General features: G+C 41.6%; 1 protein-coding gene across 4 annotated transcripts in view; it reads left to right on the plus strand.

The window, feature by feature from the left end:
- TRAK1 (trafficking kinesin protein 1) overlaps window positions 1-14,886 on the plus strand; it is a 141,632-nt gene extending 126,746 nt beyond the window's left edge. For all 4 annotated transcript variants that reach the window (XM_050915794.1, XM_050915795.1, XM_050915796.1 and 1 more), the window contains 2 exons: window positions 6,959-7,061; window positions 11,938-14,886. In XM_050915794.1, coding sequence (XP_050771751.1) covers window positions 6,959-7,061; window positions 11,938-12,736 — 902 coding nt within the window. In that variant the 3' untranslated portion in view covers window positions 12,737-14,886. The remainder of the gene's footprint in view (window positions 1-6,958; window positions 7,062-11,937) is intronic.
- Window positions 14,887-19,871: the final 4,985 nt, after the last annotated feature.

Here is a 19,871-nt window from a genome sequence, read left to right on the forward strand (position 1 = left end):
AGACTGAAATAACTGGCATTTTTTAGGGTCTATGGAATAAAATACCCAAGAAAAGATATGATTCATTTTAAAATATGTTGCTGCAGAGAGGAACAGAACAAGCAGCTCTTCATGTACTCAGGATACAATAATTGTGCAAAAAAAGCTGTTTGGGTTACACTTTGGGCAAAGAATTTTCTAATTGTAGGAATATTCAACACAGGAACATGTTGAAAATTTGGAAACCTTGTTGTCGTGAACTATACATAGACAAGGCTATAGATATAGTTTAGTTCTTTAGGGTTTTTTAAGAACAGATTAGTAAAACATCTGTGGGTAATGATTTGGAAGAGTTCTTTCTTTGCAGCAGAAAAATAAATGTAGTCCTGTGCTGTGATTACAAACTGGCAAGAAGGACTAGTATTTCCCTCCATTTTTTTTTTTCTCCATTACAATTTGAATACAGGCCACTGTTATTAACAGGTTATTCCCTGGTTACTGCTGATTTTGCCTGGGAAAACTCTAGTTATCTCAGACAAGGTTTTTAAGTATATTCCCTACCTTATAAATTGGCAAAGTAGATAAAATCTATGAAATTGTCTTGGTAATCTTATTTCGTCTTGTATTGTTTGCTGAGTAATTTTAATACATTACGGAAATAGAGAAATTGGTCAAAATGAATAACTTTGTGTAGAATGAACAAATGCACTGAAAACTTTAATTTCCCATTCTTTATCCTTCCTTCAAATTGCCCAGCTGCTTAGGATTTAGGAGTATCCGTGAGGCACCACATCATTATTGGTTGCGTTGCTCAAATGAAGTAAAGACACTGCTGTATCTGCTTTTTGTTGAAGCAATTTGTCAGGCGGTATACAAGAAGACAATTGTGGATGTTTTCAGAGTAGGCACACTAGCGTGGCAGTGCTTCTTAGGATCCACAGTCTGCCCACTGAAGAATACCTTTTGGGAGCAGAGATGTGTGCTTAGCTTATGAATTTATTTTGTATTTAAATATTGTGCAGCCATTGCTTCTCTTGAAAAAAAACTCCTCAGCATTCTTTCTACCTCTCCTAGATTTCTCTGTAAGAAATGCAATGCAGCTAGGGGTGTGTATGGACATGTGATTCCTTAGAGTGCTGTCGCAAGCGCAAGGTTATGACCTCATTGCTTGCATGATTCCAGAGGAGATTCCAGGCAGCAACGTACAGAATAAGCTCTTGCTAGAGAATGTGGAAGTAAAATAAAAAGGGAAGGAGAGAAATATCTTGAATACAATCTTTAGTGATAGTGCTTTTGCTTGTAATCCAGGATAGCTCCATTGTGGAAAAATCTAGTTCAGGAGGTTCGTAAAAGCCAGAAAGTATCTCCCTACAGTTGCCATTGGCAGACCATAGAGTGTGCCAGTCTAGGGCTACAGGTCTTCTAACCTGAGAACAAAATGTCTTTGGAAATACAGTGCCTACAAGGACTGTTCCCAGCAGGTGTAAGTAATCTTAGTCTTTTGGGTAGGTGCCTGCTTCATTTGATATGTATGCTTTGAGGCTTGTATCTTACCTTTTTTGCACTGGAGATGTTCTCTGGCAGAGTACTGTGAGGTGCTATTCTTACTGCTATTTTGTGGGCGTGCAGAGTGCTGCTTGAGATGAGCCCGAGAGAAGTAATTTTAACATCCAGGCTCAGGAAAGCAAACATTGCTGGTAGTGCCAAAGGTGTCTTGTAGCCAAAATAAATGTATTCAGAACAGAGTATCAGTTGTTTCTTGTTGTGTGATGGATAGAGTCAGAAATCATTCTGACTAAATAAGAAAAAGTTATGATGGTTGAATTTTCCTGTCTCTGTATTGAAACCTGTAGTATCCATTGATATATAAAATAACTTCCTCACCGTGTATGCGGATTATATCCCAATTACGGCACTGAACATTTCAGAAGAAATTAACACACATGTAATCTATGACCTGCAGTTGGTCTGTCGGAGCTACATACTGTGTGTCGGCTCAGTAACTTTATGGAAGATTGTAAATTCCAGAATCGCAGTTCTAGCCTAATACACAGGAGTAGGTTGAAATTTGTATATCAATTGAGTAGAGTCTCAGCATAATTGGAATGGTAAAGAAGTTATAGGACACAGCGATGTTAATACCATCTAGAACAAGTAGCTTTTGCAGCACAAATTTTTAGTAACCTCAATATATTTTTTTTATTCTTTGAAAGAAACTGTAGTATATTATAAAACTGTACAGAGACTGTTTTGGGGGGAGGGGTTGTTGGGGGTTTTTTGGTTTGTTTGTTTTTTTTAATTTATTGCCTTTCAGGTTTCCCTTAAACAAAAAACCCTAAGCCATTCAAAGCACTTAATGTTGTGAATGTTCTCATTTTGAAGTTGGAAGGGCTACACTTGATTCAGCGTGTGCTTAATTGCATGCTAGTATTGGGTGCATGAACTGGTCTTCCAGTACTTGTGTTTGTTAGTTCTACTGATTGATTGCTTTGAACAGACATGTGCACAGCATTACGGGATCAGCCCTCTTGTACTTTCTGTTTAGACCTTAACCATGACATGGAGATCTTTCCAAATAGATGCCTAAAATCATGAAAGCACATAATGAATGTCTTATGTTTGAGTTGTTTTTAGCAGGATTACTATAAATGATTCTAAGAGGTTACCATTGTACAGAAAAGCAACAAAATTTGTAACTCTTCTTAGTTCTAAGGTATTGATGCATATTTAAATATATTTTATTTTCAAATGGCATGAATATTTCACAGTAATTATTTCTTTAAGAAAAATCTGTCAGCAGTTGCTATCTGTGCTGTTAAAATGCTAGAATTTTAATTTGGGGATCCTAGCCTGCATAAGCTCATGTTGAAGCCACATTAAATACTTTGAAGTCTTTTTACATCTGTGCTCCATGGTTATATACATATGAGAAGGACAGCTCAGCCAGAAGAAAGCTAAGAATACCTGCCTTTGTTCAGTTTTTCATCTCTTGCTGTTTCCAAAGGCAAAATAAATGGAAAGGCTGGAAATTATATTTCAGAAAATATTTTATTCAGATATTGAGAAAATAATTTTATTGTTGGTTGATTAAGAAACATACAGGAGTAACGCTCCTGGCATAGACATATGGATTCTTGGAGGTTTTGAGCATTCACGGTTACCCCTGAAACTTGTGTTTTCTGAAGGACATTCCGGCAGTGTTTTCTGAAGGACATCTGAAGGCACCTAAATGCCTTTAGGAGAGCACCATGCTCACATTTTACAGCTGTTGTGTTTATCACCCATCTCCATTTCGTTGTAGTAGTTAACCCAGGCATGAGCTCCAGCATACCCTGTATACTCCCTGTTCTGTCAGCCAGGAGTTTTCAGTACAGGTAGCACTGGATATCAGAGCTCTCACCTTTAATCACCTGGAGGGGATGAACTCTGCTAAATTTAGAGAGTACATGAAGCAGCTGTCTTGTCCTGTGGATCCTAATGGGGTTTTGTGACCTAGTTTTCAGGAATTTCACCTTGCCCAAGAATGGAGTTGGTGGCATAGACTGGCAAAAGTGAAGTCCATAGCTTGTATTCCAAATGATCACACTGGAGGAAAAAAGTGCCTCTTAATGGTCCTTCGTTATCCTCTTCTAAAGCAGGCAGAGCTTTTTTTTTTTCTATTCAGCAATAAAATAAACTTCTAATGCTTTAAAACACCATCTGTTGCTCTAAGGACTCCCCAACCTGATTGTCATTCCATCCCTGTCTCACCAGCCTGTGCTAAAGAGATGCCGAAATTCGACTGTTCTCTCTGCTGAAACAGCAGGGAACGAGGTTTCCTCATTTTGTTAAAACGTGCCAAAGAAATGATGAGCAGAGTGGCTTGCTTTAGAGTTGGACTAAAACGTTACCTTTGTGCCAGTCTGGATCAAGTCATACTCTGAAGATCTCTGATACCTCTTACAAATCTTTCTCAATCTCAATTTGTCTTGATGCCTTTTTCTGGATGGGGCAGGCCACTAGTTTACCTACTGTAACTTCGTACCTTTCTCTGCATCAGCTGCTTGAAAATCCAGATTAAACAGTCTTTTGAGTGTACCCTGAGCAGAAGATCATGTCCTAAACGCATCTGTTTTGCTGTTTGCACCTAGCACAATGGCCCATAAGCTCTGAGTACTGAAGCTGGATCTGAAACAGCTCTGAGCGATATAAAATCAGCTTTGTGTTTTGAGTGGAGAGGCTCTGTTTTACCAGAAGATGGAGCTCTCTGCAGTCAGTTTGACTACTACCTTTTTTTTTTTTTCAGTATTTTAAAAGATGTTTTTACAACAGTGTTTGTGCTTACAGGAGAGTCTTTCAGCTATAATGTTTTGCATTTTTTCCAGAATGCCTAAGAGTTGTTTGAGAGAGCTTAATAAGGTAAAGAATCATTAATGACTGAGAGACAAAACACAATCCAGTGGCAATCTAAGGTTTAGCTTGAATTTTAATTTAGGGGGAAAAAATGCACATACAGTTTAGTTTGTTTTCCTGATGGATAAAATTATGTGATGTTTCTGTAAATTTTGTTAAACACTGAATTATGTACAGATTCTTTTTCATACAAATATGAAGCCTGATTGTTAATCATCTACTTTGAAGAAGAGGTCTTAAATAAAACATTTGGTTCCAGACATAGTCACATGAAGCAGACGTTTATATTTAAAATAATACTTTGGTGTATGTACATGTGAAGATAGTCTTTCTTATTATAAACCTATGTATTACTTCCTCACAAATTTATACCAACTCAGGATATGGCCATTCTTATGTAAAATTACTAGGTTAGGAATGAATCATTTTGTTTCTATTTTATAAACTTTGTTCATTTACAGCAACAGGTTCTCACTCTTTGTATTGTGTCCAAAGGATGGAAAATGCTACAGCAATATGATACACCCCATTGTTGACTGATGGAGGACGAAGCTGGTACAGGACTTTTAGTGGTATTTGAGGGTGGAATACATCCTTGGAAATTGATTATTTTTTTTTTTTGTAATTTCAATTTGTTTCCTCTTAATAGAGTCAGTGATTTCTCTACTTTTAGCAGCCTTCTCCTATCTCTGACTCATTAATAGCAATGAGTCTTGCTTTTGCTAATGCAGCTATGTATCTTCAATGTGCCTGTTTCCAATCTGAGGGGATGCCCAATGGATATTATAAATGGGGAAAATGCACTTACTGTATTGCAACTATGTGCTTTGGGTTGAGCTTGCAATCTTAAACCGGCATTGCTTTATTCTGTTCTCTGTTCATCATCCAGGGATAATTGCTTTGTTTCTACTTGATTTATGTTGAAATCCTTTGTTTCCTCTAAATAACCAATTTTTTCATGTCCAGTTATTTGAGCTCTTTCTCCAGATTTTCTTTTAACTCTCTACAATATGGAGAGAATCATGATTGCTAGGCTGTGCTCCCTTGTAATAGCTTTTATAGTGCTCACACTAATCTCTAAAGCAACTGGATTCCTGAAGCGTCATAATTACCATCTCTGGAGGTGAAGTAGAGCTTGTTGTTATGTTATGCTGTGCTAACATTTGAGTGTGTTAACATGACACTCCAGTGGGTTTTTAGAACTATCCTTTAATGTACAGCAGTACATTCCAGCGCTAACTAGAAGTTACCTCACGTTGTTTGCTTAGCCACTTCTGCATCCACTGTTCACATTTCCCATGCTCTAGCCTTCACACACCGCTTATATGTGTTCTTAAAGGACTACCTAACTGCACACACTATTTTGGAGCTGTGATACTTTATATATGAAAAAGGGAACACAGCCATGATTAAGACTTGCCTTGCTTCTGCTGAGCATCTCTGGAAGTTCAGAATGGTGTCTGGTCTAGTTGGTCTGTCTGTCCTTTGCAATGTGTTGAATAGTTGTGTACTGTGGTATTAAAATGTGGCTTAATCAGGGAATGGCTCAGAGGGTTGGGTAGGACTGAGAGGGAGGAAGCTGCACATAGTTTTTATTGTGCATGTCTTTGGACCACTGCTAAGTTTCATTACTAACTAAGAGAACCTATGCAATCATGATATCTTTGATGTAATATTTAACTCTGGGTGTTTTTCAACCAGCTTTTCAGATGCATGGCTCTTAAATTTTGTAGTTATTTTGCAATGGCCACAGCTGCATTATACAGCAGGTTAGTATATCCACAGAAGTATCTCTACTAAGAAGAAATTGGCCGAAGTCCTTCATTTTTTTTAAATTGAGCTGTATTGCTTCTTTCCCAAACTATTGATATACTGACAGAGTGGCCACATTTGTGGGGAAAATTATTTACTACACTGTCTACAAATATTCAAAAACTGCTATATTGTGCAGCTGAGGACATACGTTCTTAAAGAACCTAAACACATGCACAAGAGAAATGCCACAGATGTACAGTAGTGGATCCAAAAAACTACCACTTTCCTTACTGTGGATGTGAAAAGTCAGAGACACAGTAATACGTGTCTGTCGCCTCCCCACCCCAACAATCTATATTCCTGTAGCATTAGCAAGCTGGATCCATTACTGAGAAGTCATGGGGATACCTTTTTGTGGATCAATCTAAAAGCTGAAATGCATGAGCATTCAGAAAATCTTAGTGCTCCTGAGCTGGTACTAGAAAATGCTGCTTGTAATTTCCCACTGATGACGGTTGCTAGTTTAGATGAGGACTAGCATTTCAGGCACTGTGTTGCCTAAATTTGGTTTGAGCAAGACTTACCTGCAGCGTCAGTGATCATGGGGAAGTTTCAGCAGACCCTTTTAGCACTGGCCTTGGAGTCCTAGATTTGTTTGTTTTGGAGATCAAGTGTGTGTCAGAACACTGTAGCACTTCTGTATTTCACTTTTCTTGCATTGATCCTGTCTGAGGTACCTCATCACTTTTTGCATCTGTCTTATCAGCACGCAGAAGTTTGGTTTTCCCCTTTTCTGTGTAAAATGCAAAGAATTTGCTTTTTTTTAATTTAGTACCTCATCCTGGGAAGTGCATGTCACAAACCAACTCCACCTTCACCTTCACCACCTGCCGCATTCTGCACCCTTCTGATGAACTCACACGTGTCACACCAAGGTAAGGGTTTCCCATGGTGGCAAAGCGTTCAGCTCTGTCAGAGTTTTCCCGGTAAGGAAATGCAAAGTAATGGCATAAGCAAAAGCATTAGCCGCACTGGTGAATTACAAGACACCTCCAAATTATTCCTCCCATTTTGAGTTAACTCAACCTGATTTTATTGGAGAGGCACGTGTAATGTTTTAGAAAGGCAATCAAAATTTTGTTGTCTCTAGTTAAAATATCGCAGGATCAGACATAACTAAATTGGCTTCCAATATCCAAACCTGACTACCCTTGATCCCAAACTAGTTGTAGTCCTCGTGTGAATGCGCAGAATGTGGTCTCTCTCAAAAAATACGAGAGATTTTTCCGGGGAGGAAAAATCTAAATCTTTGGCGCAGAAGAAAAAAGGATGTGCAGGTAAAGAAATCCAGGAGGTACGTGAGGAATGGAGGAGGAAATATGCCTTAATCAAAAACAGGGAGCCATCTACTTTGTTCCTTGGTGTAATTGTTGGAAATGCTTTCATAGTAGCCAGACTGAAACTAATGAACTGGCTTAATAATAGCAATTGGCGTGTATAGGCAGTACATGCCAACAGAAGGCAATTCTATAGCCTTATAGAAGGTGAAGATCTGAGAACCAGAGGGGGTGAGTGAATTTCATACCTAAAGAGGGAACTCTCCTTCCTTAGCAAATCAGTATTTAAAGAATGTTTTTTCTGTTTAGAAGGACAATGCCTCATTGCTTTCTCTGCCCCTTCCAGCTCCTGTGTGGGAGTGTACCATTGTGTAGGTCCCCATTCAGAGATATGTGTCTAGACTTGTTTAGACATGAGATGGGCACTGACTACCTAAGGAACGCATGAAAAGTAAGGATATCAAATATGAAACCCTGCGAGGTGGAAAGGAAATGGCTGATGATTAAATGTAACTTTTCTGCTTCCCTTTCTGAACTAAGTTAGTTAATCGTGGCCTGGCTGGTTTTTCTTTACTCTCTTCTGTCTTCCTCTCCCCTCAACACTGTTACTGAAGAGATCCTTTTATATGGCTGCAGTTCTATTTTAATTTTCTTATTATTGTTGAATTGCTGTTAATTGTGGTCATAATAAACTCCTTGATTACATTGGTTACTAAATCTAACAAATCAGCCATTAGTGACAGCTAAATTCAGTACATTTTCAGGTGCCTTAATTATGCCAAAGTTCATCCTTCATTCAGAAGGAAAAAGAGCAAAATAAACAATATGATGTTTACAGCAGACATGTTTAAGGAGCTCCTCCTTACCAGCTATAAATGATTCTTCACAGGTCATGTGAGGAGGACGAGGAAACTGCATTATGTCTCGTTATGCTGAGAGGAGGTATAGGGCAGACACTATGACCCAGCGTGGCGGGGGGTGAGCAACACTGCCAGCAGCCTCTGTGTTGGCAGGGTCATGTACAAGGAATGCTAGTGTGTGTGGCACCAGCTAACCCGAAGAGTTTTGATATTTACCTACCTGGTTGTGTTTTAAGCTAGCCCCTAACCCAGGTGATGCTTTAACCTGACTAAATTTCATCTAGCTGAATGAGGTGCTCATTTATTTGTTTCTTTTCTCAATCTAACCCTGAAGCTGTCACTGGGCCGAGTTGCTGAGGCTAGTTTGTGTCTGTTTCTGTGGTTGTGTCCAGGCTGCTCTGCAGTGTTGGTCAGTTTGATGGGGAAAATATTTCCCAGTTAAAGCAATACTAAAATGATCAAACAAACAAAAAAGCAACACCTACATAACAACTGCTTTCTTGCAGGGATGTCTTTTTTTTTTTTTTTTTTAATTGCACTGTAGTGTGTACCTGTGCTGACAAATTAGTAGAAATACTAATCTAAATATCTGTGCAACTGAAATCTGGAGCTGGAAAGAATGAAGCTGTTGGAGTTAATAAGCCATTGGAGTGCTGTAGTTTTCATCTTGTGACTAGGACATCTTAGAAGCCTGATAATTAACACCCTATGTCTGGGTTTCCAAAATGTACTTGGTTGTACCCTGTAGAAAGTCAGTTCATGCAGTAAGTTCTCTTTCTCTTTCTTTTCCCTCCCTCATGCTTTTCAAGACTTCTGAACTTTTGTGTTTAGCCAGTGCGGGAGATGCATCACAGTGGCTGTCACTGCTCTTTAGTTCCACCGTGAACTGGAATCAGAGCTATGAAGGTCCAGCTTTAATCAGTGCTTAAGAGAAGAATTGTGATCTAACTTCTCCTTTCCACTCAGCCTTGCCTTCAGAGTGCGTGTGTGTGCTGCTGCAGTGGGCGTGTGTGGTCTCCTTAGCTCTGCTGTGAGGAGTCCTTCTCCCCTGCCGCTGATTGAGTCCAGGCAGAATGAAGAGGACATAAGGAGAGCTTGCCTTAGCACATCTGCCACATGCACTGACAGCCATAGAACACAGGGTGGTGCAAGAAGACCAATTCCAGAGCCACTTAGCAAGGCTGCTTTTCAAATTACACCACTCTTAATACTAGTTTTCCCAAACATGCATTTCACTACAGTTTACAGGGAGGAATATATGGGATTCCTCTTGTTGAATCACAACTGCAGGGTAAAAATCCCTTGGCAGTTTCACTTGCTTACAGTACAAGTTGGTACAGTTCCAAATCACTGTAGAGATCATGTTGGTCAGATCCTATTTAGCCATGGAAAGATGACATGACTTGAGACTTCATAGCATCAGGCTAATATTTCCTAAATTAAGGAGTGCATTAAAGATATTAAGGAACTGCTGATTTTTAGAAGATCACTGGACTAGAATTTGTAGTGTTATGTTAACTTGTGTCACCTGATCACTGTATACCCTTAGATGATGTTCTAAGCTCATCAGAAACTGTGGCTCAGAACAAAACATTTCAGGGTGTCTAACCTGACATGCACAGTAGTGTTGGCTACACAGAGTTTATTAATGTAAGGTGAAATGAGACTGCAAATTCCAGTCAAGACCTCATCTAGGCCCTTTGTCCATATGGACAGAAAGGATGCAGTTTGTTCATTGGCCTGGGTCTTCTCTACACCTGGAAATCCAACCAGATTGTCTCAGTGTGGCTATTTGATGCATTTCTTGGTACAGAGAACCCAACTTAAGTTAAAGATGCGTGTTATGGCTGAGCCAATCCAACAGCGTGGCTCTGCTGAAAAGGGAAGATCCCGCTCTTTCCCCTGTTCCTTCCCCTCCCAGCTGCTTAGTTTTCCCACTCTCTTGCATTGGCTTTGGTTTTTGTCTGACTCTTTGCTGAGTGTCTTCTGCTTGCTAACCTGGCAAGGTGAAGGGGAAGGTTTCCTTCTTTGAACAGTTGTGAGCTGTCACATCAGTGAATTCTCTGTTAGCATCAAGTGTTGCATTGTTCAAGACCCTTTAAATGCCATTAGAGAGGATGAATCCATGCCTAGGAAATACTGCCATGGAATGCAGTTTTTGTGTGTATATATGTGGCAAAAACCATCATTTGAGCATGGTTAGAAAAAGTTGGAAAGCTTTTTTTAAGGTGCATGGAACCCTTGGGATTCTCCCAAATACACGTGAATTTGGAGTGTCATGGATGTTCCACGTACCTTGTTTCTGGTATAACTGAGTACACCACGCCTTATTCAATGAATGGCGTACCTTGGACTGCCATAAATTTTGAGTGGGGATTATCCATACGTAAACATGCTGTGGCTAACCTGATCTATTAGGAACAAGTTTTCTAAGGATGGCACTGTAGTGCCAGAAACACTCAAACCTCAGTGTCCACGAGATCTCATACTGTGGCACAAAGGATTTGGAACGTCTCCTTTGTGTTGGTAATTCTTTGGAAAGAGGTGCTGCATTGAGTCTGTGTTCATTCAGATGGTCAGCTTGTGGGGAGAGGACAGTCTACCAGAATGAATGCTATTTGATATGCCTCAAGAAATCCCAACCCCTAATAACTAGCAGTAGTGTGCTTAAGAAAACAAAATGACATAAGATAGCACTAAACATTAAGTATGTAATGTCTGTCTACGTGTTCTAAACGTGCAGACTGTGGCCCATTTAATATTTTCTTGTCCGCTGCCTGTACATAGTTTATTTTGAGAAGAAAGAACTGGAATTGGGGAGCAATTTAGCCATGTTTCAAACTATAGAAATTAGTGTTTTACCAAATTAACAGTAGAATGGCTCTTTGTCATGCTTGGTTTGCTGCTGAGTTATCAGTTACCTATTGACCAATAGACAACCAAGAGCTTGACTGTATTTTCTCATCTCTTCTGATGACTATTCACACCTCTGTACATCTCCATCAAAACTCAGATCCCCCATCCCCTTCCCCATAAATGAAAGCAAATTCAACAGAAGGGAAGAAGGGTTTGACCTTACAGAAGTGCATGTTGGTGACAATGCCAGCTTCTAGCAGCTTTGCTACGAATGCTTCTGTAGCAAATACGTTCCCCTCCTCCCTTGCAGCTCCCTCTGCTATGACCCAGCAGTACTAGAAGGACTAGCAGTTCTGTGTGCTCAGAAGTGACACTAAAAAGTAAATGTCTTGCTTATACCATTGGTGAAGTCTCCCTGTTTCCTTGTCTCATGTAAGCAACTGGGAGTTGTGACAGCCAGTAGATCAGGAAGAAAAACTGAAGGTGTTGATCACAAACCTATCAGAAGAAATGTGGTGTTGTTGGGGAATGCATTAATCCCATGAGACTGCGTGGTGAAGTATGCAAAGTGGAGAGATGCATTTTGTAAGATACGATGTTTTTGCACTTGTCATCACATTTGCAAGGAGCTGGGAACTGTCAGTTTCCCCTGCATTCTCAAAATGGATAAAAGGCCCTGTTCAGGGTTTAAAATCTTGCTTGCAATAAGTTTTAGTTCCCTAGTGGAGAGAATAATTTGCCTGCTCCTTTGCTTTCAGCCTTAACGCAGCACCTACTCCAGCTTGTGGCAGCATTAGCAATTTGAAAGGCACCCCGGTGGCTACTCCCTGTACTCCTCGGCGTCTGAGTTTGGCTGAATCCTTCACTAACCTCCGGGAATCCACGACGACGATGAGCACGTCTCTGGGGCTGGTGTGGCTGCTGAAGGAAAGGGGCATCTCAGCAGCAGTGTACAATCCGCAGAGCTGGGACAGAGCCAGCAAAGGCACCCTCCTGAACACATACCCCCCTAAAATGGCAATCATTCCTTCCACTCCACCAAACTCACCTATGCAGACACCTTCTTCATCCCCTCCATCTTTTGAGTTCAAGTGCACCAGCCCACCTTATGACAACTTCTTGGCTTCGAAGCCTGCTAGCTCAATCTTGAAGGAGGTGAGGAATAAAAAGAACATCAGGAACAGTGAGAGTCAGACTGATGTGTCTGTTTCCAACCTTAATCTCGTGGACAAAGTCAAGAGGTTTGGTATCGCCAAAGTTGTGAGTTCAGGGCAAACGTCAGCTCCTCCTTTAACTGATGACCAGGGACCTCTTCTCTGTGGGGCACAAGGACCGGTGAGGGCCCTTGTTCCCGGAGGCCTGGCACCAGACGGTCTCCCATTGGGCTGCCCTGCTGTGACCAGTGCCATCGGGGGCATCCAGCTGAACACTGGCATCCGAAGGAATCGGAGCTTCCCCACCATGGTGGGTTCCAGCATGCAGATGAAAGGCCCGACATCTCTCACTTCGGGGATCCTCATGGGAACCAAGCTCCCGAAGCAAACTAGCTTACGATGAAGGACTTTATTTTTACAGCTAGTCTTTTTAAATAAAAATACTCAGATTCTTTCTCCGATTTTCTTTTCCTTTCCTCACCACCCCTTCATTGCCTCTTGAGTTTGACAAATCAACTTCGTGCCTAATGGGAGAAATGTGTAAACTTTGTATAAAATGTGTAAATATGTACCAGATCTATTGTAACTAATTGGATTATTTTACTGTTCAATTGAGTGCAAAAGGCTCTACGTTATGATTGCTGTATTAAGGTTAACTTGCTAACCTTTTGAAAAGGTTTTTTTTTTAAGATGCACTGAAAAAAACAAAAGAACAAAACCAACAAAAAATAACTTGACTAGGAAAACGTGAATTCTGTAGCTAGCCTAACTTGAGTCAAAGGTGCATGGGAAGCTATTGAATGTGTTATGTGAGACCTCGCATTACATCACTTGAAGCATGGGAGCATTTGTGCTTCGTTAAATGCTGAAAAAAGCACTCAGTTTAACATGTGGTAGTTTTAATTTTGCTTCTGTAGATGAGTTAAGCTGAGTTATTGGAGTGCCTGGCTATTATGCCTGAATGGATTTTTTTTTTTTTCTGTTCTGTATTCTCCTCCTCCCCAAGATTATAAACTTGAACTAATACTGTGTTGAGGTCAGCAGGCCTACTGGGTACTTGGAATATTGACGTATTCCTACCACCGCTGTTTCATTTGGCATGCTTACACTCTGTGCGACTTCTTTTTTGTTTTTTGTTTTGTTTTTTCAATGCTGCACTGGATTGTGGAAGGGAAAATGCTTTACTATGTGTTGCTGCCACTGAAACACGCTTTGTCAGTGCCCCCAAAGAAAACAGTTTTCACAACTCGTGAGGTAAACATGGCAGTGACTTCCTAGAAGTCAAAGTTGCGGAACAGATTGACAGATAAGAATGTTATAAAAGAACATGTAGCAAAACCAGTGTTAGGAAAAGGTGCGTCCTTGAAACCTCAGCAGAGAACCACAAAACGCATTTAGTAACGGAATGGTACAAGCTGGAAAGAGCAACTTGCAGTCTTCATGCTGATCTTCAGGTTTCATGCATGTCGAGGACCATGACCTTGTAAGCAGGGTGAGAATATTCCCCACCCATTTTCTGTTTTCTTTTTTCAGATAAACCTTTTCATGCAAAGTTGGACCTTAGCATAGGTAAAAATACGGGAAACGCTTTATTTGATGGTGTTTTTAAACTGAAAAAAATACCTCCCAATACCAAACATATAACCCCCTGCTTTTTCAGAAAGGAAACAAAAGACCTCACACAACCTCTAGTTACAGCCAGGCAATCCTAATCTATATTGCAATTTTTTTCTCTGTTTCTCCCAAACTTCTGCTGGGTGCTTGTAGAAGGAATTGAAACATCCTGGAACTGGAACAGACTGGAGGGAGCTTGTTTCTAGAGCTGAGCTGAGACCTAAATTTTTTTTGGAAGGGGGGATGGAAAAGAGTGAAGAGGGGAGGGTTTAACATCCACTTTTTTCCTTGCACTTCTTGTGGCATCTAAATCAAGCTCCCCTTTTGTTACCATTATCACACTACACATAATTGCCGTGAATTGCCGTTTGTACCAGACTGTTACTAAATCATTAGCACTGATAATTTCTTGTATAAATGAAACTGTCTTTTAGTCTTTGTGATGAGAGATAGGTGGGTGGGGTTTTTTCTGAATGAAGTAGTTATTGCGGTAGTGCTATGGACACTAAGGATATTTTTTGAGAAAGAAAAAACACATCGGTCAGTTACTGCATGTGTTTGAAGACTTCTATTTATTCTATGAACTTAAAATGTTTTAGTAAAATGTCATCAGCTCTCTTTGCTGTTGTATGTGTGCACTTATTGCAAGTAAATTTAAGTATCTTTTTATTTGAATGTATCTTAAAACAGTAGATAGAATAACAGTTGATTCTGAAAAAAATCATGGACTTAATGGACCATTTTATATACCCAGAGGAAGAAAGCAATACCATATGAGAACGTAAAGTGTAGAAGTTAATCATGCAATCGGGAAGTATTATTTAGCCTTTAAATAAGCAGTAGGAGCTGTCCACCCACCGGAGAAAGCAATTGTAACACATCAGAAAGATGAACTTTAAATTTTTCTTCACTAATATCAATAAAATAACAGAAAAGTTGCATTGTTGTGTATTATTCAACTTTTTTCCTATTTTTAAGGTGATAAATCTTCCACCTCGTTCCCTTGCTTTCATCTCTTGGTCAAAGCGAAATAAGAGGCCATTACCAGGTTTCATTTTTAAATTCTTAGACACAGAAGTGGTTGAAAAGTTTTGAGATTTTAAGATTGCTCAAACTGGTGGAACTTAGGTCAAAACAAAAAATATAGAAGTGAATTTGATTTTTTTGTTTTTATCTGAGTTCCAAGAAAGCAGAATTGGATGTTGCGTACTTTGTGTATTTTGAGCAGGAGAGGGGTGTGAATTCTCCTGCCTAATACGATGCAAAATCTGTAGTGACAAAATGTGACAGTACAGAGTAAGCAGGAAACATCCTGTGTTTTCCAGCAGAGAGAGAAGTGAGGTCTGCGGTTAGCTAGTATCTTTGTTACTGAGGGAGGAAACAGCCCACTGATTAAACACCAGGTAATGAGAAACTCAAAAAATCCTGCACACGTGGTGAGAGCTAAGTAATGATGAAAGAGCTCCCTGGAGGAGGGGGTAGTCGGGCAATAATTCATAGAAAGATTAGATAGTCTCATACATTGAGCAGAGGGATGTGTGTGAGGCTGGGAGGGAAATAATGCCATTTGTATCACATACTTGCTACAGAGAGAAAGCTGGAAAGCAGTAATGCCAAAATAAACTTTTGGAGGGCTTGCATTAGTATGACGCAGTGCCATACGACAACTGTGAGAAAGGGATGCCATGCTGGGCACATCCAGGTACTGTGTTAGTGAGTACAGAGACTCATCCTTCCTGCCTGCCTGCCAGGCTCCGAGCCTGGGGGAGGCTCATGATCAGAAAGTTAATGGTTAACGGGAGGGATCCAGGGAGGACGAGCATGGTGCATCCAGCCCTGCACGGGATGAGGACAGGCTGAGTTAAAGAAATGCCACTCCAGGGAAGGGGGGGGGGAGCTGAAGCTGGTCTATAGGGTGCCTGTGGCTTTACAATGAATAGGATTTTGGATTCAGTTAACTCACGGAAGGGTGTGTGCATGTGAAATGGGAAGGAAATCTGGAAACCATCACAGATGTGTGCAGAAGAGAGAGCAAGGAGGCAAGCCCTCACAAGTACTTGTAGTGGGACCTATTAATGAAAGTTGATGCTTAAGGTTTAAAAAGAGAAAAGTTCTACTTGGAGAAAACTGCATTCTCTTAGCAATAAATGCCATATTGGGATATTGTTTGGTCCATCTGGACCTGATCTGTCCTGCCCTCTTTAAAAAGCAAATATTCTCAGTCAGAGGCATAAGCCTAGAAGGACTCCCACTTAAATTGGAGAGTTTTGCAGTCATAGGGTCTACCTGCATGTATCTTATTGCAAGACTGTAGTATTAAGACATGAGCATTTTGAGGAAGATATTTTCTCCTATTATAGCTAAAAAATAAGATTTTAAATAGTAATTCAGACTAGATAACTCCTTTTTTTACAGGCTTATGTGTTTTGTCTGGATATCGCAGTGGACAAAGTCAGGCACTTGTGGCCTCATGCGGTACCTTCCTGGGCCTTTGGGAGTGAGGACGCAGCCTGGCAAGTCCAGTTCCTGAATCCCTTCAGCTCTCACCTTGGTCAGAAGCTTCAACCCCTATTTTGCCAGCAAATTGCCAGTGCAATCAGGGGACAAGTGACAGTGGCGTATGAGCCAGGAAAGGCAAAAGAAATGAATGTGCAGCAGAAAATGGGAAGGTAAAATTATTTGATTGCACCCAGGAAGGTTTGTAAGGCAGTTGTATGAGTGATGGAAATTAAGCCGAGCATAATGCAGTTCCCTGCATGGTTCTACGCCAGCCTGGCTGCTGCTGTGCTGGGGAGCCCTGCAGAAACCCACCTCCCGCACCAGCTTCTAGAGGGAGCTGTTGGTTGTGTATATGCTTTCAAATGATCTTTCAGGGCTTAAATAAATTAATTCTAAGCTCTCACACGTGGCAAAACAAACGTTTGCTGGTTCTGTGTAAACTGTTGCCTTGCCCCAGGTAGCCTGCTGTCCTTAATTTTGTAAGCTGTGTGTGTAGTGGGCTTTCTCCTGTGCTTGCTGTACCTGCAGTACCTTGCTGAGTTCTTGCTGTACCTGCAGTGGCCGCTGGCTTCTCTCTGCTTCTCGGAGCAGGGTACCCCAGTGCTCCCCAGCACTTTCCATGGCTCACAGAGAGGTCTTGGAAACTACTTGCTCACACAGGGTGGGAGCTGTTCTGCCACAGGAGCTGCTGCGGTGCAGCGGAGGGCTGCGTTCTTTAGCGAGAAAGGAAGGTACGTGCTCAAGTGAAATATGCCATCAGCCCCCAGCCTGGGTAGCCAAGGATCAGGCCTAATCTTGGATGCCATATGAGCTTCTAGCCTGTGTTTTTGTGCTGTTACATGGCTCTGACCCAGGAGACCGAAAAATCCCCCTGTGACAGTGCCAGTGTTGCAGTTCTGCAGTGCTGTGCTCACTTTTTGCTCTATTCTCTCCTCGCAGCAGCAGCCCTATCTGCATGCAACCCTGGCCTGCGTTTGCCTCCCTGCCAGCTCCTTGTCATGTAAGGGCGCTGGCTGTTGCTTGCACAGCCCTCTCAGATGCTGTCACTTCTTGCTGAGCTGCGCTGGGTGCTGTGGCAGTGTGGTGACACTCAGGGTCCTGGGTGAATTTTGTGTAACACAGGAAGAATCTTTTTTGGGTATCCTCTTTTTACATCTTTTCTCCTTACCAAATTAATAGCTTTTTTTCCCCCTAACTTATTCTTGCTGGTGTGCATGAATGCTCCTGCAGTGATCTAAATCTTTGGCTTTGGAAAGAATAAATACGTGGGCTTTGTTCTTCATGCTATATTGTTATTTTCTGACTTCTAAAAAAGTATCCAGAAGGATGCATGTAATGCTGGGTTTGTTCACTTCTTTGTTTGGAGATACGCATCTTCTGTGCCAGCTAAGTGAACAAGTGATGGTGTTTAATAAGTGAGTGCATGTGGATATACCAACTTTCAGGCTATCATGTCTCTGAAGGTGAATTATAAACCCAGCTTTCCCAAAGGCCTGGAACTCTAGGGAAACTTGGATTTAAACAACCATGAAAATACAGAGGTTTAGTATTCACTGAATGCCCTACAGAAGAACTGGGCTTCAAGGTTGTGTTCCTGGGAAAGAAAAACTGATAAAATACCCACGTTGACAAAGAAGGCCACAGGGAAACCGAAGAGGGAATAAGTGCAGACCACTGAGGTCAAGGGAAGTCAAAGCTGAGTCAGGCCGAACTCCTCAAGGTACAAAAGGAGCAACTGGAGATTGTGCAAGGGTAGGAGGTCTACCAGGGTGCAGGACTGTTCTTTGTGAGATGCTTCACCCTAGAGATTTCAGTGGATTTTGGAGGAAACACCCAGTTTCTGCTTCTGGAAACAATGCTGGTATTTGGAGAGTGTCTTAGTTTCTCCTTCAGGACAGTAAATTATGCCACAGGGTAATAAAGACTGCATGAGCTATCTGGAAACTCAGCCAACGTATTTAGTGCACTCAGACAATTTCAAAGCAGAACAGAACTACTGCATAAACTAAACCTCAGAAGGCCAAATGGCTGATGAATTGGTGCCTCTGATCTGAAACGGTCCTCCATCCTTGCAATATCCAAGTATCTTAGAAACTTTACTGGATGCATCTCCGCCATATTACAGCAAGGAACGTGGTCTTCCACCTCTGAAAGATGGATTGGAGGTGAGAGGAGGGTGAGGTGCTGAGGACTGTGTCTAAGACGGGGCTGTGGACACATAGGATGTTCTTTGGAGAGCCAAGACACGTATTTCAGCCTTTTGAGACTCTTCCTCCCTTCCTTTTGCACGTCTCCAAAGCACTGGATGGCCCCACAATGTAACACTGCAGTGCACAGAGGTTTAACAGTTGCTCTCAACTTCCTGAACACATTTGTTGGCAGCTGTCCACATCAAATTGAAAAGTCCAGCGATGTCGGTGAGATGTGTCCTGCCTTCCTTTGGTACAGACAAGATCTGCTGCCTGTAGCTCGTATTCACGTTGAAGAATTAGCATTGTTCAGCTGTGCTATGGCATCTCACGGGGCGCCGTTCAGACCTGCTTTAATTCAGTTAACAAGCCAATTGAGACCACAGAATAGCAAGAAAAATAATAAAAGGCCTGAAAGTTATTGGTGTTTAGCAATGTCCTTAGCTGTAATGTAGGCAGTGGGCTTTCATGTGAGAATGGCATATATTCAAGAAGCCGATAATGTTTGTATTTAAAAGATTATAGAGATTTTTGTCCTGCTGAAATAGGTTTCCAGCTGTGCTGAATCCAATTGCTGTTCAATTGACACAGGCATTTAGGAATGATTAAAGCTTTAACAAGCCCACAGCCAGATTTTTTTCTTTCTTTAAGAGAATTTTAATGAACTCACGGGATACAGAAATCAAACACACAGAAAAGCCTTTCACTGCTCTGCTAGGACATTGTAATGTTCGCATTTTGTCTGACTTGCAAATTCCTCCGCTCAGGCCGTGGAGAAGGACCGCCTGGTTTGTGCTCAAGCTCGCTGAAACGCGCAGAGCTGGGCTGCAGCTGGGAACATCTGGCTGTGGCGTGTCCCCAGCCCAGCCCGGCTGCTGCCCCATGTGCGGCAAGGACGGAGGGGCTGGTGATGCAGCAAAGCGTGGGAGAGCAGAGCAGGTTCCACATGCATTCCTGTATGAAATACCAGAGCAGATAAGACTGTTTCAGGTGCACTGGCGTAGCTGAGGTTTCTCTTACACACTGCCCCAGCTCCAGGGGAGAGCTGCCGCTTCCTGGGGCATGGGTGCTCCCTCGCTCTTGGGGGGCTGCCTCGGTTCCCCCTTACTCCCATGAGGAGCACTTGCTGCTTCAACCCTCTTTTCACGGCTGCTGTTTGCATGGCATACAGAGCCACAGGCTCTTCCCCACTCATTTATATGGAGTTTGCAGTAAGCTGCTCTGTTCACGGAGATT

This window comes from Gymnogyps californianus, chromosome 2 (genome assembly GCF_018139145.2).
Source record: "Gymnogyps californianus isolate 813 chromosome 2, ASM1813914v2, whole genome shotgun sequence".
In the NCBI taxonomy this organism is placed as follows: domain Eukaryota; kingdom Metazoa; phylum Chordata; class Aves; order Accipitriformes; family Cathartidae; genus Gymnogyps; species Gymnogyps californianus.